We start from the raw sequence: 23,094 nt of genomic DNA, 5'->3' as shown, positions 1-23,094 counted from the left end.
TTGGTAACGCCTGTTCGCGTCGATTTTCAGCGCCAGGTGTTTGTCCTGTGCTGGAAAATCAGTGCGATCGGCACCGTGCGCAGTGCAATAGGGCACTGCTTCTTTTCTGCCACTTGAGTAGATTTTCTGCTCGAGCAGCATCTTTCTCAAGGCGAACTGAAGGTTTCTCAATGCGAGCGGTTACGATTGCCCGCATAGAGAAATCCGACCAGCCGCATTGAGAAATCTCACCGCGAGGTGGATTTTTTGCACTTGCGCTCCTCAACTTGATGTTGGGGAGCACGAGTAAGGAAAAATCCCTCCTGTAGTTGGATTTTCCTCACTCGCGAACTTGATGCTGGGGACCGCGAACGAGGAAAAAATGCCACAAACTGAGAGGAGTTCACCGCCCGGGCTTAATCTACAGCAGTGGCCTACGCCAGAGCCTGGGATCCATCCATGATGGCACCCTCAAGATAAACCCTAAATTACACAGATACTGCAGTGAGAACTAGATGCAGATAGATAGCTTTAAATAAAAATTGTGATATGGGGAGCGACAAGGTTAATGGACCATGGCAAACTAGGGGACCAAACAAAACATTTGTACCTGATGGGCAGCAAAGTGGAAAGGTTGAACTACTTCTCTTATTGTGGCACGTTGTTTTCTAAACGCCTGAATTGAAATGATCAGAACGAGGGAAAAGCATAGCCAGCAACCATGGAAATAACTGCATTCTTCAACAAGTGTGACACAATACCCAGTAAACATCTCCCAGTCATCTTCTTGGCCAAAGTGAACCCCATTATTTTCTGCTTAGCTGAAAAACGGGCATCAGAAGGCCACCCAAAACAGGATCCCTCTCGAGGCCAACCAGTAAGAAGGCACTCCCTCTTCCGCAGGCAGTCACCTCCGTGTTACTGGAAGCAGAATGCTCCTTTCCGAACTTCAAAGTGTAGGTGAATTAAGCAGTCCTAAAGTATGCCAGAAAAATTAAGCTCAGCTGAAACAAATCATCTCGTTGACAAATGCTGAAAATAACACCTCTATGCAAAGAAAATCACAAAGAAAGCTTTAACGTTAGGAATTCAGAATCTTATAGTTAAGGGCCACATGAACAGCATCTTGCCTCAACAAACCAATAACCACACTAAACAAAAAGCCAGTTGGTCTCACCCTATTAACCTATTTGCTTTGACATTAGTGTTTCCCCATGGTTAATTACTGTGTAGTGCAACCAAAAAGAAGTTGCATAAAGTGAGCAGTGGAAGGATACAAATTAGCAAATCAAAAGGCAAGTCGTCGAACAAGAAGCAAATGGGAGTGGAAGCCAACCAATGGTACGAAATGGGCGGACTGTAAGCCCAATTTAGGTTTTGGTAAGCCGTCAAAAGGTCTTTCACAATCGGACAGCCTATACTGCAATACTGCCTGGTAGGTGAGGCTTAAAATGGCTTGGAGGCAGAGATGTCTCCTGTGTGGCAAGATGAAGTGCAAAATCGAAACACCCTCTCCTTTGATTAAATATTTTACCTCCATTGCGCGGTCCCACTCTACATTTCCGATACAAAAGGGGAGGATGGACTACATTTCCGATACAAAAGGGGAGGATGGACGGGGCGTCTGAGCAAATCAAACACTCACCCCCAGTCAACTGATCTGGGTTTAATCCATCACCATTCTTTAGCTCACTCCGCCACCTCAGTTCAGACATGGCCATATGCAAATCAATCTGACCCTGTGCATCATGGGAACATTAGTTTTTGATTTGCTCAAACGCTCCGTCCATCATCCCCTTTGGTATTGCTTTGTTCGCCCTAAGTTGGCAGGGTATGCCCAGACGTGGGTCCCTTGCTCACTCTACCACTGGATTCAAGATAGCCTGGCTGATAAGGATTATGAATCTGAAATCGGTCCCAGGATGCTTGTTTCTGGTCCAGGGAATACACGGTTTGGCAGTTCGGGCTGGACTGTTCCCATGAGGCACAGGGTCAGACTGATTTGCATATGGTCATGTCTGAACTGGGGTGGTGTAGTGAGCTAAAGAATGGTGATGGATTAAACCAGATCAGTTGACTGGGGGTGAGTGTTTGATTTGCTCAAACGCTCCGTCCATCAACCCCTTTGGTACCACTCTACATTTCCAGCATGATAAACACGGACATGATAATTGGTTTGCCCTTGCAAGGGACAACCTACCTACTAAAATAGACTATGGAGAGGGGACATAAGGCAAATTTAATACAGGTGTATGCTCCTGCCAAAGCTGGAAGATAAGACCTACAACACATCTTGTATCGCAGAGAGAGAAATGTGATATTAAAAGAAATGATGAGATCATTCCAGATTAGGAGGAACTGGAGATAATATTGCCTACTAAATTATCGGTTCAATTCCATTAAATGGAAAGCGACAAACTCGCCAAAGACACAAAAATACTCGCCAAAGACACAAAAATAAAAGATTTTTCGTGGCACAACATAACAGATACGACAAATAAGAGTAATCGAGCACATTGCCCAAGAGCGAGACGTCGCCCATGAGTGATTGTACCAGGCGTATCCCTGCAAGAGAGTCAATGTGTGTACTTGGAATCGGATACCTGTGGCAGAGCCATTGCGAAGCCGTAACACCTGAAGCAGTGGACTGTAAAATCCCTCAGGCAACATTTGAGATGAATACTTGCCGAGTATCTCACCTTTTCTTTTTTCACGCACCGCCCCCTTTTTTGCTTTTGTTCTTTTTCGTCCCTGTCCCTCTGTTGTACCCACCAACTGATAATACATTTTTTAACTTTTTGTACACTAATGTAAAAAACAGACCAAAGGAAAAAAATCGAGGAAGATAGAATTCCTAATGATTGACATATCTCTTGAATCAATAAATCACTTGAAACTAGTGTTCTCTTCTGGAGGGTGTTGGACTTTTAAGAGTTAATATAGAATACTCTTTTTAAAACATGTTTGGACAATTTTGTCCATCATTTCTGTAAGTTTGTCCTTTCTGCATCTCTTTTGTGGAAGGTCAGTATTAGCTACACACTCTAGGAATGACTAACATTATACATAGACTGTTGTTACTTTTCTGCACATTTTAGTTAATTGTTAGATCTGAGTCGGTGTGTGTTTCACGCCTTTTACTGCTAGGCACAATTTATTGAAAATGTGCAGTAGACCGAGCTGATGCTGGTCACATTCTAATTTGCAACGTAGAACTTATACAGGAGCCTTTGCCCATGGTTATATACTTTTACTAGAAGATAAATAACAAAGGTGGAATCCACTTACTATCTGCATTTGAGGGTGAAGTACTTATTTTATAACCCTAGCCTTCATTGTGGTGCAAAAACAGTGGTTTCAGAATACATTTATCACATAAATGTTCTCATAACATGAACTGTGTTTCTTAAGTCACACAAATGATGCTATCCTTGTGAATCGCGCACAGTTTACTTTCCCTCCCACCAGCTAATCAGTTTTGAAGCATAATAACGTGGCAGGTTATTATATAATCAGATCATCAAACACGGGGGCTGTAATGTGTCGCTGCTCTTTGGTTAATGAGCATCCTCTTCATGACAAAACCTGCCTATTCAGATTATATTCTGTGGCCTAACTATTGTCTAGACCTTGCAGATGGCAACTTCAAAATCTTTTCACTGCCTGCTGCAAATCTCCTCCTCCTGAATACCAAACTGAAACCTTTTTTGTTCATTTTTACTGTAGACCACCAAAGCATCTCAACAAGTTTTAACTTATTGTTTCAATATTGTGTTGTTCATTATTTGCATCAAAATAAAGTGGTTCAGCTGTCCTCTTTGGGCCTGGCCTTTGAGACTGCCTTAGCTGTCTCGCAGATTATTCCCCCCCTCGCCCCGCCCCCCAAAATCATACATAGTATACATGCATGGAGGAGCTTGTGGTCTGCTTATTTCATCCATTTGTCACTCAAATTGTGCTTCTGCCCACCACTGCATACAGCAAAGGGTAAGAAGGCAGCCCCCTTTATCAATTGGCTCAGTTTTCTTTGAATGACTGCACACATCCTGTGCACATTGTTTACATCCACCTTAAGGAGATCCTTTCTCTTTCACAAAGTTAGTTCAAACTGTGCTTTTCTAAATATATTTATTTTTTATTTATCTTTAAATATCGCCTGCTATTCTCCGACAAAGGATATGGCGAGGTAAACTCGACTCAGTGAACCCTTTAACTCATTAATATTTACAACATGCTAATATCGATGTACTGTATTATATGAACCTTGAATGTCACCGTGATACTGTAATGATGACTGTGCTTTACTTTAATAAAAATTGTTTTAAAAAAAAAAATCACCTGTTATTTTGGGCTGCACTCCATTTTAATGGTTGTTCTAAAATGATGTAGTTGCATTGACTTTGATTTGATTAATGTAAATGTACAGGAATTTATATAGCGCAAATCACCGAGCGGTTTCTAAGCGCTTGCTTAGGGAACCCGTCCTGGTATTCCCCTGCGATAACCCCGGCAGGGTATCCGCAAGATGAAAGCCAGGCATCCCGCCGCAAGGGGCCGTTGTGGAGATTAAGCAAGCTATTGCCCAGAGTCGCAGAGTGTGAACCCGTGAATCGAGTAGGCACCGGAGCGAGAATTGTCGAGTCCATGGACATTTTAGGACTCATGACCCCGCCGAGCCAGGAATTGAACCCTGGTCCCGGGCTGACCTCTGCTTCCAGGTCTGCCTCCTCTAACCAGTGAGCCACACTTCTCCACTTAATGGGGTAGGTGATAATTTAGTCTTGTCTCCTTCAAAAATATTTATAAATGCATGGCACAAAAAGGCTTGTTTAAAACGCATCACTGGGAAAACAGCTACACCAGTGAATCGTTTTTAAATTTAAAAATGTTATTGCAAGTGTACGTCTGCCAGGTTTTCCTGTTTTAACTTTGAGGTCAGGTGTTCCGAAAGATCTTTTGTTTTTGTAAAAATATACAATCTATACATACTTACTGACAGGCTTACCGTCCGCCCTCTTCATCCATTGGTCTGCTATAGTGTCATTCACATTTTGCTTCTGCGTACCACAGCTTACATCATGGGGCTGAGAGTCCACATGAATAGCCTCGTAAGCCTCCTCCACCTATTGGCAGTAAGTAGTCCCCTTCAGTGCCAGTGATTACTGGTGCAATGTGTGCTTTTACATTAAAAAACAAGCATTTACAATGCAAAGGTTTCGCCTTTGGAAAAGTTTGAGCTATTGGCATTGTAAATGACAAAATTTTTATTTATGTGTTGGTTTTGAAAACAGATAAATAAATGGCATTGTCATTTACATTGCTAATAGCTCTAACTTTTCCAAAGGCGAAACCGTTGCATTGTGAATGCTTGTTTATTTAGCTGTGGTGTCCTATTTATTCTCTCTTTTTTGTTGTCTTGTTCATTTATGTTATGTGTTGAGTGAAATGCTTTTAATGATACCTTTGTTTTATTTCTTAGGGTCCTCGGAGCTGGAATTTACGTAGCACTTCTGTGTTTTGTTCATGAGGTGTAGACGAATATAAATAGACCCTTTCCGTGTTTGCATAATGCTTTCTGCTGTCGGGATGGCTTCATGGCGCTTTCAGCGGTCCAGTAACATTCTACATGGCCCTGAGATTAGCGTCATCCGTTCTTGAAGGTGGGTGACAGGTGGCCGGGCTGCGGGTGTGTGAGTTTGGTGTGCAGTTCTCACGACAGAGGACATTTTCGATCGCTGACACTTCATCCAGATCAGCGCAAACGTAAGGAAACGAGGCCTAGGTCGGCAACTTGAACTGGCATCATGGCACCATGGCGAGCAAAGTTAGCCTGGACACTGCCAAGCTTCTTTTAGGAGATCTGTTCTTAGAGGACCCTCTCTGACCTTCTCGACTGAGCAGATATGAAGGGGTTTGTGGCCAGTAAACACACCTTGAAGTCAGCGCTGTATGGAGGCTGTCAACTCATCACACACTCACCACACCTCTGCTGCCTTACCCTCCTCTCACCCCCCCCAAGGGTGTGATGCTTCGGTGGCATGCCGCTGTCCCGTGTCCTCCTGAGTCCTGCAAACACCTCAAGGTGTGCCGAGCAAACACTGCCTGAATGGCCCGTTCTGCCCCTGACAGTGTGAGGGCCCCTGAGAGCAGGCTCGGCCTCTGAAACGGGAGAGGCGCCGAGTGGGAAGGTGGTGGCCCTTTTTTGAGTCAAGCAGGGAAGACAAGGGGACAGGATTGCAGGGCGTTGAAAAGCGAGAGGTGATAAGGTGGGCGGGTAAGGTGAGACCACCGTGGAGTGGGCCTCTTTGGCTCAACGTCCAGGGGAAGTCGGCCATGACAGCTGGCTTTTGTTCTCTTGTTGTTGGAGGTGGGGGGGGGACCCGGGCTTTGGGGTGCATCTGTTGACTGTCGAGAGTTTCAGCTTCACCACCTTGTAAAAGCCTGTCATGCCCAGATGCCTTCAGACAGATCCCTTCTAGGTGACGTCACTTCCTCTCGTGGTATCTCCTATGCCAATCGGATTCACAAACCATTCATCACGCACAGATGAGAAGGGTGGTCGTTCTGGTGTCCATCTCTGTTGGCCATGGGAACGAACCACAAGTCCTAGGACACACTTACCAGCACCTTTAGAAAACTTTTGAAAGAGTATATCCGGTGCAGGTTCTAAAACCGCTGCAGCGTCCTGGTCCGTGGGGTTAAGTCAAGAATCAACAGTGCAGCGCTCCGATGCCTTTTGGCCAGGGTCACGCTATATATGTGCTACATGTTTGCAGGCTGGCAGGATGCCAGGGTAATCCTTGGAACGCTCTGCCCTCGAACCTGAGGAACCTGTGGAACGGACGGCGGGAGGGGGCGGGAGTGGACACGGACGGCGGGAGATCCCAAAAGCGAGACCTATTGGCAATGCCAATGATTGTTTAACCTGGGTCTAATAAGAGCTCCTAATCCAAAATAATTTAACTTGGGCCTAATGAGAGTTCCAAATCCCTAATTACCTCAAGGTGTTTCCCTTTCTTGGAGCGGGGAAGCCTGGACCCCAGCTGAGTGGCCAAGAGGAGGTTGCCATAGCCCTAACCATGCCATGCAGAGGCAGGGAGTCGCTTGAGTGTATGATCTTAATAAGGTGGCCCCAGCATTGGCCAAGCTAGCGCCCAGCACCTTGTGATGCAGGCAGCCTGGGCATGTGCCAGGAAGCGTCTCTTATGCTATGACTACCACTGTTGCTACAATCCAACAGCCTGTCCACTTACTCCCCACTTTAAATGTGCCATTTGCTTTTTAAATGTTTAGTCTCTTCTGCCAGGAGGCTGCTGTGTTACATTATGAAATTACACATTTAAACAAACTAGCCCAGTACATCCACACACTACACAATCGATGCACGCTTGAGGGCGATGTTTCCACTGTATATATCTGCCCTGGCTGACCTTCCCATTTGCATACGTTTAAAATGCAGACTTTGTCCTCGATGAACTAGGGACAAAGGGCCATTCAAAAAGCTCACAAACACAGTTTAACTACAAGAAGGCGAGTCCGGGCATTAACAGTGCTCACTCCGGGCTTTTCAGCACAATATTCCCACAAGAAAAATAACGAAGGGCAATGTATTTCAGTAAAATGTGTGCAATGGAGAACATCAGGCGGTTAAGGAATGTTGCCGTACTCAAACAACGAAAGCAGTTTTAAATGGGCAGAATGAAATATGGCCACTTTCAGATGGCGTATGTGAATGGGAAGCGGCGCTGAGGGGGGGTTTCTGTAGTCGCCTGGACGAACCCGAGCTGTAATTGTCCGCCTTTGAAGGAGAGATGCACGCGCCTCTGCTGTCCCCAAGAGGAGATTAGGAAGCACTGCCCAGAGTACTTTAAAAAAAAAAAGAAATAAGTCTCTGGACTCGAGGGTACCCTAAAAACATAGTAAACTGTGGGGACCCTGTTGACAACACTTCGGAGGGCGGTGCCTCAATAATGACTGAATATCTAAGAACATGTTCAGTCCCTTTTCGTAACAAAACAGACCAGGGCGGGAGTGGACACGGACGGCGGGAGGGGGCGGGAGTGGACACGGACGGCGGGAGGGGGCGGGAGTGGACACGGACGGCGGGAGCAGTTTTAAATGGGCAGAATGAAATATGGCCACTTTCAGATGGCGTATGTGAATGGGAAGCGGCGCTGAGGGGGGGTTTCTGTAGTCGCCTGGACGAACCCGAGCTGTAATTGTCCGCCTTTGAAGGAGAGATGCACGCGCCTCTGCTGTCCCCAAGAGGAGATTAGGAAGCACTGCCCAGAGTACTTTAAAAAAAAAAGAAATAAGTCTCTGGACTCGAGGGTACCCTAAAAACATAGTAAACTGTGGGGACCCTGTTGACAACACTTCGGAGGGCGGTGCCTCAATAATGACTGAATATCTAAGAACATGTTCAGTCCCTTTTCGTAACAAAACAGACCAGGGCGGGAGTGGACACGGACGGCGGGAGGGGGCGGGAGTGGACACGGACGGCGGGAGGGGGCGGGAGTGGACACGGACGGCGGGAGGGGGCGGGAGTGGACACGGACGGCGGGAGGGGGCGGGAGAGGACACGGACGGCGGGAGGGGGCGGGAGAGGACACGGACGGCGGGAGGGGGCGGGAGAGGACACGGACGGCGGGAAACGTGCACAGGACAGCGAGGGGGGGGGCGGAAATGGACAGCGCATCAGTGAAAGGGGAGGGAACGGGAAAAAACGTAACTCCGCCCTGGGAAAAAATCTCGGGAACGCCCCCGAATCTGGTCCGGCCTTGACGGACAGATGTCTGTTCCAATGGCTAGCCTCCATTTATGGAGCTAGCTAATGGGACAGGGGGGCGTTTTCCATTTTCCTTACTAGAATCAAGAGATTTCTCTGGAGGCGGAGCTAAGAGCTCCGCCCTCCAGCGAAACCTAAAAAATCATATACTGACTTTTTCACAATAAGTTTTCATACAATGTTTGCCTTCTTACAAAAACCATCAAAAAAAACATTGGCAAAGCCAAAAGATCAGCTGCCAACGCCAGGTTTGTTGGCTTTGCCAATACTTGTTACATATGTTGCTTGTGCTTGCAGTCATTTTTGATTTATTTAAATGAACCATTGCACCATATTGCAGGCTAGTGCTGACTAGCCCTAAAATACCGTTTTGAATTTCTGGGCGGCAGCTCCTAGTAGCTGCATTATATTTACTGGTCCCTTGTTTAAGAAACCATAAAGTTGAAAGTAGCATTACCTGTTCTGCCTACTGGTGGCCATCCTTGAGCTGTCTGCTTTAGTAATAAAGTACTTAACCCTTCCATGATTAAAATAAAATCTAACCAGGCATAGAAGTCCAAGTCTATTGATAATTCGAAATAAAATGTCATCATCAACAGTATAAAAACAATTACAAATAAAAGATGTAAAACTGTGGTACTCGGGCCCACCTAGTTATCACATAGATAAAACAGCAATAAGTAGTAAATTAAGACAATAATAGGCAAAAGTGCCTGAAGTCAGACCCCATAAAAGCTCATACTGTCGTGTTGCTTCGTAGCTTTTGCCACTTTATCTAAACTGCATGTAGGAACTATGACACAGCTGCTATGACTGTTGTTGAGGTGTCACTGTAACAGATTCTTTACACTTCTCTTTCCGCCAAACTCAGAGTGCAACAAAGGGGCACTATCCACTTGCTTACGGCTTTGGCGTACGGGGGCAGAAACATAGCAAATGTTCATGGGTTTCTACAACCGATTTACAACAAAAACAATAGCGTGTCCCCGGCTTCGCACCCTTCCAGGAGGAAGACTGCAACCTGAGGGTCCCATATCTAAACTGTAGAAACACTGTACTTGTCGGGCGTATAAAATCTAGAAATTCCTCAGGTTTATTGGTGGATTTGTGTAGGAGAAAGGATCTTGTTAAACTGCCCATGTGACTGGTGCTCCCTGCGAGTAACAATTTTCTCATAAACCTGTTTTCACCATGTGCACATCGCCTGGTCAGATAAAGCAGAGTTCTTCCCGAAATTTATCCAGGGCCGGGTCACTCCAATCCTTTTTCACAAAGCCCCACCATTTTATCTTTGGAAACGATGTCATTCTTGGAATTTCTGTAAGGCCCTCTCTAACGTGGCACAATTCTCTTGTACTCCAAATATGTATCCCGTATACGGTGGTATCAGTGCAGCAGCTCAGCTATTTCAGGGATACCCAGATTCAAGTGTACTGTCCACTAATGGTGCGCCCCTCACTAGGACAGTAAAAACTCGGAGAGAAATATTTTCTGCAACACTCAGGACATACATGTCGCAATGACCCCATAGCTCAGCTGCACCTATTGCCTGTGCAATATAAATGTCCCCAGCTGGGACGATTGGCGACCAGGTAGCTTTTTTGCAAACCTGCATATTGCCCTGGCTCTATGTTTGACCCCAATTGAACCTTTTTAAGATCTGCACTTCCCAAGACCCTGATTTTGCCAGCCGAATACCTAAATAATCAAACTCCTGCACCCTCTGTAGTGGCTCATTCCCTGCTCTGATGACACCTCTCGTTCAGTAGGGCTTACATCTTGTGTGGGTGGTGGTGATTTCAAGACCATACTCCACACAGAACTGTTTCAAGCTGTCAATCAAGTTTTGTAGCCAGCAGGAGTGTGGCGGCAAAGAAAAGCGCTGGCATTTTGTGGCCCGCCATGGAGGGGGAATCATTGGCACAATTCAACAGGTAACTAACACGGTTGTTGATGTATACAAGAAAAAGTGTGGGTGCTAAAACCCAACCTTGGCGCCCACCTTGTTCAACTCGAAAAGCCTCAGTTAGTTCCCACTCGTGCCACACCGGACCTTGGCAAACTTTCCCTCATGGAGGAGTATAACTATGTGCAATAATTTAGGAGGGACCCCATCCTTCAAAGAACCACCCACAATTTCTCCGTGGGCACCAAATCCGATGCAGCACTGAGATCAATAAATGCCACAAAGAGGTCGCCCCCTGCAGTTCCATCTGTTTTCCATTTGGCCAGAGTGAATTGGAATGCCTGATCAACCGCACTAGTTTTGTGTCTGAAACCTGCCTGCAGATTCGAGAGGATATAATTCCCCCGCATCATCAGTCCAGAAGTCGTTTTAAAACTTGTTTGCAAAATGCCTTTTGGAAATTGTCTATGGTTGATTGGGCGGTAGAGGGGATGCTGGGATTTCCTTTCTTAAAGATTGGCACAATCTCAGCACCCTTCCATGATGCAGGCATAGAAGTCATAAATCTTTTTTTGCACAAAATAGATAATTACACTTCAGTGGTTTATTGTGAATAAGCAGAAATCTTTTAATGCAAAATGCAGGTCACGGCTTCAAATTCATTCTCCTGTCTCCGCTTCTCATCTCACAAAGGTCAACAAAATGAAACCACTAAACATAGTAAAAGTTACACAGCACCATGAAATCTTAAGACTGTGAAAACAAAAAATGAATTGATGATTTAGCACAATGTGATCTCCGCAGAGAAGAACTGCAAGAAGCTTTCACCATTCTAATGAATTCGAATCTTGGAGGTCGCGCGAATGATTGCTTGGGTCTTCCCGTGTCCATCTTCTGGTAGGCAGGATGATGTCACATTCAAGAGGTTTTGCTCATACCCTCTGTTTAGTTGACTTTTTTGAATTCCTCAAATAAAATTCAGAATTGTGTTCTGCACCGTAATTGTTCACTTTGGTTTTCTGTTCTCTATCCTATACTGACACCTAGTGGCACTCCGTATAACATCGTGTTACTATGAATAAATGCTTTCTGCAGACAGTAGTTCTATTTCTATCAGGTTATAATTGTTACATGTGTATGTACATCCTGTGTAAAAGAAAAACAAAAATATATTTTAAAAAAAGAAAGAAATCCTGTGGCGGTTCATGAATAGCTGAATGTTTACCTAGGTCAGTGATGGAGGTTCCAAGTTCCGCAATTTAGCCCCAGGGTAACATCTCTCAGTTGGGTAGACATTTTTCACTGATAAAATTGCCACCTTGTCAGTTTTCTTACCAGCCAGGCCTGTAAATTTACATCTAAGCCTGGTAAAAGTAATGGAAGAAGCAGAGACATCCTGTAGTTTTGTATTCTAAAACATAAACCTAGAACAAACGCATAAAAAATCAGTTAAAATCATTTGAAAGCTGTTTTAAAGGTTTCAGAATGATTATTCGAGAAAGGAGAGGAATAGTTTTTCTGCTTTAAAAAGAATCCTATTCATTTTACATGAATTCTTTTTCACCTTTCAGAAATTCTCCGTTGAATTGCTATATGTAAATAAATGACTAGTATTTTTTTCTCAGAAACGTGGCAACCCTACCAGCACACATACTACCATTGCAATGTAACTGCGTATAGTTTGTGCCTTTTTTTGTTTGTGTCGTTTTTATTGGAATCATTTCTTCCCAGTTCTTGTGTGGCCTTTCTATAGGTTGTTCTTTGTTATCCTATGGTTATCTTGTAACATTGTTTAATGCATACGTTTAAAGCTATTAAGCGACGGACAAGAAAGTTGTATTTGGCATATTCTGAAACTATTTCCCAACCTCCACAATGTGCATATATGATCGTAAAATATGAACTGGTAGCAAGTCTTTGAATGAGTTTTTTTTCTTCTTGAGACCACAATTGCACCTCCTTTACAAACAATGGAGTACCTGCAGTGCACCGCTCTTAAGTAGTTCTAGAGCAATGCATAGCTTCTATTCTTTAAATGTTTTCAACAGTGATCCTTTGACATCAATTTTGTGTTTAAACCTACCCTTTAGTCAAAGGTTAGGTTACATTTGACCATTTATGATTTGGCATTTTAGTGCAACAATAGATATGAATGGTTTAAAAACTCTGTGTATTAACACACATGCGAGTTTAATCTGGCACCACACTGTGGCGTGCTGCAGTTATGTATGCAGTGGTTCATTTCTACAATAGACTGGCTGGCCACTGGCTAGGAAGTTTAGAAACATATGAGACTGGCAGATTGCAAAATGCAACCTATCATTTCAGAAATACATTGCATAAAAGACAACTGTTGTACCTGACCAGTCATGGGCAGGCTTCACGAAATGTGCATAATCTATTCAATCCCACACACTTAGTTAAGAGGACAGAAAGGATATCTCATCTCTCGACTAAATCTCAAAGACTGAAATGTCCAAGGAGTAAAGACATGACTTCCACATTCCGTGGATACTTCCCGACACCTGGAATTGCATAAAGCTGGCTGAATTCCTGCTACCACAATTGTGTATATTTTTCCACCTTTGACTTCCCCACAGATAGAGAAACACACATAGTCGTAAGAACTGTGTGCTTATACTTGGTAGAGGACTGCCTAGTGGATGTAGGTAAGCTTAGATGAGGTGGCCCTTGTAGTAATTTTATTTATCTAAAAAAAATCCTGACGTTTTTCAGCAAAACCTTTAACATTAGTCCCAATATGTGTTCCAATACTAATTGTGAGTTCCTCTTTCTGTTGTGACTGACCAATAGACATTCCCAGTGGCTCCATTCTAAGGAGTGTGTTCTTGTAGCATAGACTCCAGCAACTTTTATGCCATCATTATTTTTGTAGTTATTGCTCTTATTCTGGAATCATTGTTGACTTCTGAAGCTTTTATGTGTTTATGGTTTTCTTCTTAATCACTGATCATTTGCTTTCTGTATAGAAGCGGGCCATATGTTGGACTATATTTTTTTTTTTACAAATTATCAAAATCTTAGAGTGGGAAATCCCCTCGGTCTGGTATGAACAGACCAATTCCTGGTACCATTCACTTTTAGTTTTGACACCAGGCCTTTAATACAAAGGAAAAACATGGAAATGAGGAAATGGAGGAAAGTCACCAAAGAGGCCCTAAGGCCGGCGCTTCCAGAATCTGTTCCACAGCTGACAGGCAATCCTGACAGTGACTCATCCTGTTTCTACTTGTGGGTCCACCTTAGACACAGTTGCCCCGCTAAGGTCAGCTACATCCAACAGACTTAAACCTTTGGTCCTTTGGTTCTCGACTAAATTAAGAATGGTGAAGAGCCTCTGTACGAAGTTAGAGCGGTGTTGTAGAAAGTCCTATAATCCCACAGCAAAAAGTGCCTATAAAGAGGCTCTGAAACAATTTCGCAAACTGTGGAATAGGATGAGGGAATATTTTGCAAGTCACATTGAGAGCTCAGATAATTCCGCGAAAGAAATTTTTAATATTGTAAAAAATCCTTTACTAGCCCAACAACGATAGATTTCTCCAAGAACTCATTTATTACGCATGAACATATTCCTTAGGGGTTCATTTCTGACGTTCTTATGCCCGACTTTTACGTCAATACTGGTATTCCTAAACACCTTCAAGGTATAAAGATACCTTCACTTGCCATGGCGAATCATGGTCCACGGTTCGGCTGCCTACTTGCACGACGCAGCTCACCACGGCAAGTTCGGAAGAAAGTCAAGTCCCCAACTGACGCACTGACCAGACGCTGCCATCCTCCTGGCAGAGAATCCAGCTCCAGTGTTTCTGACTCCCCTTGCGGGTGTTAGAGACCGAGACCCGGAAAGAGATTCCAACCTCACTCATTCTAAGGTATGGAGCAGACTAGAACCTAGAGGGACTTTTGGCAAATCTTGGCAACTATAGCTAAACTAGACTATAGCTAAACAGCACCTACTTCTTCCCTCGTACTACACTTAGGTAGGATTATTTTAGAAGCACCAGATGAGTATTTTAGCCTGTGTTATTTATGTATGTATTTTTATGAATATATGTCAAGCTACAGTATTATTTCATCTCACTGCTAACGCTGTACGTATTATAATTCACACTCTGTCTTACGATTGTAGCAGTTCATATCTCTTGCACAACAAATAAGACTGTTCAATAAACCCTTCTTATTGAAACGCCCGCCTATCGATTTCTGTGTAACTTTGTAGAAACGAAGTATGCACGATTGACTGAGTGAAACGGTTATCTATTGTTTCCACGATTCTGAGATTGTTCTAATTCTAAGGGAAACAAAGTTGTCATGTTTATGCGGTTGTCAGAAACTAATCCCTTCTTGTTCATTCGAGAAGTTTCTAGTGACCTCTGAGTTAGCTGGCACACACAAGTAATTAAGTTTGATGTACTCGATAGAGACATACTGACCTCAGTCCTATGTCAAAACTATAGTGTATATTATTCCAATGCGCAGAGCCTATCAGGGATATAAGAACTACACTACACCATCTTGGGGGAAAAAAACCTGAGCATCAAAGAGACCAAAAAGTGTTGGGCAATAAAGGCTACATATCTCGCTGCGAGATTGTTAAACATATTTTTTAAAAGCTTTAGTGAAGGCTGTGTGTCTTTTGCTTTCTCGCACTAAGTGCGCCAGGTATGCCCAGACGTAGGTCCTGGGCTCACTGTGCCACTGGAATCAAGCTATCCTCGCTGAAGAGGGATGAAACCCCAAAACCGGTCCTAGATTGCTTGTTTCCGGTCCGGAGAGGACCTGGCTTGGCAGTTTGGGCTGGACTATTCCCATGAGGCACAGGGTCAAGACTGATTTGCATATGGCCAGGTCTAAACTGGGGTGGCATGGTGAGCAAAAGAATTATGGATTTAGCCCAGATCTCTTGACTGGGGGTGAATGTTTTGATATGTTCTTCATTCCGTTCATCAATTGTGTGTCTTTTGCTTTCTCGTCCTAAGTGCACCAGGTATGCCCAGACGTAGGTCCTGGGCTGACTGTGCCACTGGAATCAAGATATCCTGGCTGAAGAGGGGTGAAACCCCGAAACCGGTCCTAGGATGCTTGTTTCCCTTTCAGGGAGGACCTGGCTTGGCAGTTCGGGCTGGACTGTTCCAATGAGGCACAGGGTCAAGACTGATTTGCATATGGCCAGGTCTGAACCCGGCGGTGGCATGGTGCGCAAAAGAATGATGGCTTTAACCCAGATCTCCTGACTGGGGGTGAATGTTTTGATTTGTTCTGCATTCCTTCCATCAATTGTGTGTCTTTTGTTGGGTATTTCTCGGCATGAGGCCCACCCCCTCCTCACACAGTGAGGTTTTTGTAGAAGTAGGCAGGTCTGGAAAGAGGAAATACCACCTCGACCTTTAGTCACCTATTCAGTTATAGTAAAGGCTTGACGTTCTAATGTTTGTTATAGAAATGATCGAGTTCACTATTTTACCCCATCTTGGGGGGGGGGGGGGACCTGAGCATCAAAGAGATCAAAAAGTGTCAGACAATAAAGGATACATATCTCACTACGAGATTGTTAAACGTATTTTTTTTTTAAACTTTAGTGACGGTTCAGTGAAGTTGGGGGAGCAGTCGATCAATGTAGGTGGAATTCTAGGTGTACAACATAAAACCTTGAACACTTAAAATTCATAAGATAAGTCACCAGCAGAACCTTAACTCCCACCTGCCATATACTGCTCATGACCTCACGCACCAGTGATATGCGTGTCCTTACAATGCTGTAGATATATATATGCCATACGAGCCCATTTTATTGCATATGCCATACGAGCCCATTTTATTGCATACAATGGCACGTCTTCATCATGTCACATAACATATGCCCCGTGCATACTATCACACGTGCTTTAATTTACTAACCACACTCATAATAGTAATTCAATTATTGGTCAATTAACTATTCAATTAATGGCTGACGTCATCAGCCTATTTGCTCAATTATTCCAGCTCAGAGGCACTGAACCCCGCTGACCACATGGAGGCTGATATGCTTGTATTCGCTTCCTGTATAATGACCCAAATGGCCTAAAAATAATGAATCCAAAGTAATTCGCATTGGTTCAAGCATTCCCATTAATCGCATCCTCTCTGAAGTATGCATGCGGTTTTTTACTCTGTGATGGGTGTTCCATCTTTTTTATACAGAAGCTGAATGCGAGTTGTATTGTTGGTTGATTAGTTTATGTATTCTAAAATGACCAGTAGTTAATAGATTGTTTTCGTTTGCAAAAGCATTTTTTGGCGTAGCCCGCCAAAATAATCCTTTGCTCACCTAAATAATCCTTTGCTCACCTAAATAATCCTTAGCTGGAGCCTTGCTTATTTTTTGAAGTATTCTGCGTCTTCCATCAGAGACTTGAACATGACCCTTTGTCTCAAAGATAACTAGGGCAAAGCTCACAGAACCAGCACACACACTGCCACATTTTGTAGCTAATGTGACAGTATCCTCAATTGCTCCTTTAGAGGAATCCATTGTAAAAGACCAGTGCTATTAGAGACTGAAGTCTGTGCTGGAAAAATAGATGTTAGAATTATTTCTTAATCACCCCAGGGGTACCAAATCCACTTTCATAATATCAGTTGGCTGTGGGTCTAAGAATCTGTCGAATTTCATCAAGATGTCTTACCTCTTGTATGTGGGTGATTGCTAGGTGATGCCTCGGACCTAAGATCAGACACCAGTGTCCCGGACGTTTCAGGGCATGAATGATGGAAAGACTGTGGAACAGGTTGTTGGCCTGGCTAGGTCTAGTGTGGAGAGTAGTTCTCATTGCATGCCAAATAACAATGTAAATCTAGGGCTAAGTCCTACCCAGTTCACTGAAAAAGTATTTGTTGCATAAAATGTGCCTCGAACAGTAATGGTGATTCGAATTTTCTTTCATATTTTTTTTTGACCCCGTCCTTTTATATTTGGCATTGTAGTTCCATTTTAAAAATGTTTTATTACCTTGACCTGTAAATCCAGTTGCTGTTTTTCGAATGTCATATGCACAAAAGGCTCTGGTAGCTGAACATGTTTTAAACTGATACTATGGCGTTTTGATCATGCGATGATCTCCTCCTATTACACAGATCCCTATGTGAGCTACATAAAGCCCACACTGTATTTACCGATAATAAAGGCACTTCAGGCACACAACAAAATTATAAACAAGCAGATTGTTTCTGTTCTAAGAAGGTCAAATTTGAGGGAACAATCCACCCACTTGTCTTGAGAGATACTTGGGATAGAGAATATAAAACCTTTATACTTAAAGTGCATATGTACACCTAATGATGTTCACTTTGCCAATAAGCTGAGGCGTTTTCATGATGTATATAAATGTATGTTCGTAACATGTGTGGCTGTATATACACATGCTGTGCATACACTCTGCTTTCAGGTGAACAACATGCTCAAAAAGGACGCAGAAATAATCAAATCTGTGAGTTCTCTACCGTCCCTTCGTCCCAGATCTGTGTTTTATAAGCATCACACTATGAGATGCACCAAACTTAGGGGCTCAGACTAGAGACACCTCTGTACATTTCAGGATTCCCAGAAAACTAAGTTACTCCATTGAGAGTCCTATAGAGGGAATGGGCATGGGAAAGGAAGAGGTGGCTCTGTAAAGAAATTCACTTCAAAGCATTGAACTTCCCTTTCCATCCCCTGATCACATTCCACCTGTCTGGGGAAAACGGAGGTGCTATTTACCACAGTGGGGAAGCATCAGACCAGTGCTCCATTGTGCAGGAAAGATACGGTCTCAAATGTCATACAATCCCTCTCGAATCCCTCACTGTCACCATACACTGAGTTTAGACCATTTTCACCTCCTGCAGGTGGAGGTTCAGGCGCTTCTACATAAACCAGTACCTTCAAATCAACTCAGCAAGGGAGAGTATTCCTTATACTTTTTAATCACTAAAAAGGGTGGTTCTCTCCAGCCATTCCACAGGTTTATCTACTCCGAAAACTTTCACATGTCCACTCTACAGGATATCATCCTGCTGCTACACCAATGTAATTCAATGTCAATGCTGAATCTGAAAGGCATGCATTTTCACCCCCCCTCCCCATTCCTGCTCACTATCTCAGTTCATGATAAGTGTATGATACGGTCAGTTCAAGTGTTACCCTTTTTAGTCAGTACTACTCCTAGGGTCTCTATAAAATGCCTAGTGGTATATCAGCACAGATGTGCAGAAATGCTATGACTGTTTTCCCATACTTACTGGGTCGGCTGATCAACTGTAAAAGCCAGCAATGCCTGTGACACACTCCAATAACAGCATCCCCACTTTACAGCATAGGTTTCAGCATCAATGCAAAAAAGAAAATAGCATTTTCAGTCACAATAAATTCAGTCTTTCTTCTGCTCATTATCAAATATGGTAACAGGAAAAGCATACCCCATTGAACTGAGGGTGATGGCATTCAAACAGCTAGTGCCTCTTTTTCAGCCACAATGTCCCATTATTTTTTGAACAGTCTCAAAACTGTTGGGGATGGTAGCTTCAAGCGCCTGCTAAAGGAGGGCAAGGCAGTGGGCACAGGCGCACGTGCATTCGGGCATCTAGTGTTGGTAATGACCAGAGCGTAGTATTATCTGCCTTGATGGAAAAGCAACCTATTGCTCAGCAGGCCCTTTCTAGACCCCTTTCCTGAGGTGCGCATTAGCACCCGTGCATCTCTCATGGTGTGGGGTGCTCACCTCTGCGAGACGCCTAACCAGGGGCGACATATCGGATATCTGCAGTTCTAAGCCATCAGAGTAGCCCCAAAAGCATTCCTTAAAACCCTAAGCAGGACTAGTACTAATAAAGACAGACAACATGACAGCCAGGTCCTACATCCGGAAACACTGTCCCACTGCTCTCCATCTCCCTGCAGTAGCCCAGGAGATCTGGCATTGGGCAACCCACAACCGCATTCATCTGTAGGAGAATTCCCTCAAGTGCAGGACAACTTTGCAGACCTGCTCAGGACAATGCGTCAACATAGTCCACGAGTGCAAACGCCACCTCATTCACAGATAACTGTCAGCAATGGGGGACTCGTAATGATCGACCTTTTCACCAGTCCTGAAACTAATAAATACCAAACATTTGCCTCCTAGTACCCACAGCCCACGGGCAGTGCACTATGGATGAACTAGTCAGGGATATTTTCCTATGCTTTTCCGCTTCACCCCCTTATTCTGTACATGTTGAGGAAAGTGAGGCAGGTGTCCGTGACCCACATCCTAGTGGCACCAACCTGGGGGGGGGGGGGGAGCCATGGTATTCAGTGCTCCTAGAGGTGTCAGTCCTCTCTCAAAGGAACTTCTGCATTTACCAGACCTTCTCATCCAACACCAGTGTCAGCTCAGACGCCCAAATCCCAAACATAACCGTCTCGCAATTTGGCACTTGAGGTCCAAGAGTTTGGTTCTATCAATCTGCCAGAGAAGTGCCTTGTTATCCCACAAGAAGCTTGAAAGTTTACTACTTGCGGCTGTTATGCCACAAGGTGGAAAAGGTTTGTGCATTACTGCATCTCTAAGCAGATCATATCAAAGTTTCGGTGCAGGAGTTTTTCTTGCCTCCTACACTTATACAAAGCAGGCCTTGCCCCTGCCTTGGCAAACTTACACTTGATGGCAGTTGCAGCATACCTTCAAAACAGGCAGCACTCTTCCCTGTTTAAAGTACTAGTTATTAAGGCCTTCATGGAAGGTCTAAAAGTAAATTCCTCCAAAGACACCCCAGGCGCCTGTCTGGAACCTCAATGTGGCTCTCACACAACTAACTGGTCCTCCCTTAGAACCCCTACACTCATATCTGCTTCAGCTCTGAAAGTGGCTCTCTTAATCGCAATCACCTCCTTCCGAAGCTTTGGCAAGCTCCAAGCTGTTACAATCCAAGAACTATTTGTTCTGATTCACAATGATAGGGTAGTGATTCGCACCAACCCCAATTATTGTCGAAGTCCGTTTCTCATTTCCACATGAACCAAGCCATTGAGCTCCCATCTTCTTCCCAAAACCAGAGTCTGCATCAGAAAGGGCTCTTCACACTCTGAGTGGATGTCAGAACAACACTTATTTATTAAATTGACAGAACTAAGTCTTTCAGAAAGTCTACTCAATTTAAAAAAAACCTTTGATGAACCCATAAGAGTGCATGTCATCTCTAAAGCTGGTATTACAAGGTGGTGAGTTAAATGTATTCAGACGTGCTATGCCAACGCTAAACACACACTTCCTGTGCTCCTTAGAGCCCACTCTACATGCAAAAAGGGCTTAACCCCAGACTTTTTAGGTAATATCCCTTTAACGGGTATCTGCATGCCTGTCACTTGGTCAATGCCACATACGTTTACCAAGCATTACCGTATGGACGTTCTAGTGTGTCAACAAGCTTTAGTTGGCCAAGTGGTGTTAGGGATATATTTTCAAACCTCTGCATCATCTGCTCGCTAGCCATCATTTTGGAGACAGGCTGCTTTATAGTCTATGCTGAGCATGTGCATCTACAGCCACACATGCCAGAAACAGAAAAGGTTACTTTGTAACCATCTGTTTGTAGTATGTGGTGCTGTAGACTCGCATGCAGCCGCCCTCCTCCCTGGAAGCAATTGATGATCACAGATATTCTTGATATCTTTTTATTGCACCACACTCGGTCTTTGACACTTCTGCCCACTTTTTGGCTGAGTGGAAAGCAGCCTGAGGTAGAGCACATGTTCTGTTACTTTGTGGACAAAGGATGGAGTCACTACCGGTCTTATGAAAAACAAGTGGCAAACACCCAGGTCTAACACTAGATGGCGGTAGTACGCAGAGCATGTGAATATACATAGTTACAGGCTTAGTAACATTTGCCATATATATAAAAAAAACGAGTATTACAAATATTTGACTGTGAAGTGCATACGTGTCCCTTAATCTCTCCTGTACTTATTTCTAGCATCATCGATCTTGAAAAGGGAGAAACGGCCGAGGTCCAAGAATGTTCGCTTTAATTCTGTTACGGTGTACTACTTCTCCCGTAAACAAGGGTTCACAAGTGTCCCTAGCCAAGGAGGAAGCACTTTGGGAATGTCCAACCGTCACAATAATATCCGGCAGTACACCCTTGGAGAGTTTGCCATGGAACAGGACAGGCTACACAGAGACATGCTGAGAGATCATCTGAGAGAGGAGAAACTCAATTCTTTAAAATTAAAGGTAAGAAAAACTATCATTAAAAAATGGTATGGATTGTATATTATCTAGCATATAATACAATAATTATAATGATCTGACATTTATAGGGCACACTGTTACCTGGATACCTGTGTCATGGCGCTAGTGTGGACGGACCCCAAACTTTTTTAAGCAGTAAAAAAGAGATGGGTATTCAAAAGTTTCCAAGTAATTTCCCTAGTGAACCCGAACTGAAGAAGTCTGTTCCGTGATTATCTAAAGGCTCTGCCACCAAGCCCCGTCCATCACAAACGTGGTGGAGTGAGTAGTGAAGCAGAACAGCGCAATGTTGTCTTTAGTAATAAAAGGGTTAAGTGTTTCCTGAGATAGACTGGAGCACAGGGATAAACTGAACAATGGCACAGACAAAGGGATTAAAATAAATATGGGGAGTCAGTATGTAGATTTAAGATGTGTAGTAAAGTATGCATGTTTTGTTAATCCCAAAATTAGCCAATCCGCCTCTTTTTGGATAGCTGCGCTCTCTCCAATAAACAGGACGGGAGACCGAGAAGAAGGGAGTTGCTATTGTGGCAGCCTGGGCCAAGTTCATTGAATAACATTGTTGATTTTCATGGATATGTTGTTATAATGATTGATTCCACACACAAAGATCTGTGAAACAAAAAAATCTTCCTAAGAATGAGTTCCATGTGAAGGCCTGTTCCAAGGATTACTTAAAAGAAACACAAGCATGAGTAAAACGTGTCCTCTAAATTGTGTGTATATTGTACAGCAGCGGTTCTTAACCAGTGTTATTGGGACCCTGGGGGTCCACAAGGCCTATTTAGGAGGTCCGAGAATGCTTAGAAAATTAAACAATATAAACTTCTTAATAAAATCTATATAAATAAAGAAGTAAAATGAACATTTTAAAACTTTCCATAAATGTGAAGGAATTTAAAATTGGCAGTTAAAACTTAAGTTGGTTTCTTTCTATTGATTGTAGGAGAAGTACAAATGCATCAAACTGAATATTGTATGGACAATAGGTGGCCTCAGTTGAATTTAGAAAGTCCCTAACCTTCCTATTAAAATGAAAAGATTCGTTTTTTTAAATATTTGTTTGTGAATTAAATACAATATTTAAAATTCATATATTTGTTTGATGCATACTTGTTTCTGTTTTTCTTGCATTG

The 23,094-nt window shown here is 43.5% G+C and overlaps 1 protein-coding gene across 1 annotated transcript in view; it reads left to right on the top strand.

The window, feature by feature from the left end:
* Positions 1 to 23,094, top strand: part of CSRNP3 (cysteine and serine rich nuclear protein 3) — a 326,905-nt gene that overhangs the window by 234,901 nt on the left and 68,910 nt on the right. The window contains exon 3 of the mRNA XM_078681631.1: positions 21,678 to 21,937. Coding sequence (XP_078537757.1) covers positions 21,678 to 21,937 — 260 coding nt within the window. The remainder of the gene's footprint in view (positions 1 to 21,677; positions 21,938 to 23,094) is intronic.

This window comes from Lissotriton helveticus, chromosome 3_1 (assembly GCF_964261635.1).
Source record: "Lissotriton helveticus chromosome 3_1, aLisHel1.1, whole genome shotgun sequence".
Classification (NCBI taxonomy): Eukaryota; Metazoa; Chordata; class Amphibia; order Caudata; family Salamandridae; genus Lissotriton; species Lissotriton helveticus.
The sequence above is the reverse complement of the archived record's forward strand: the minus strand, read 5'-3'. Positions and strand labels throughout refer to the sequence as shown.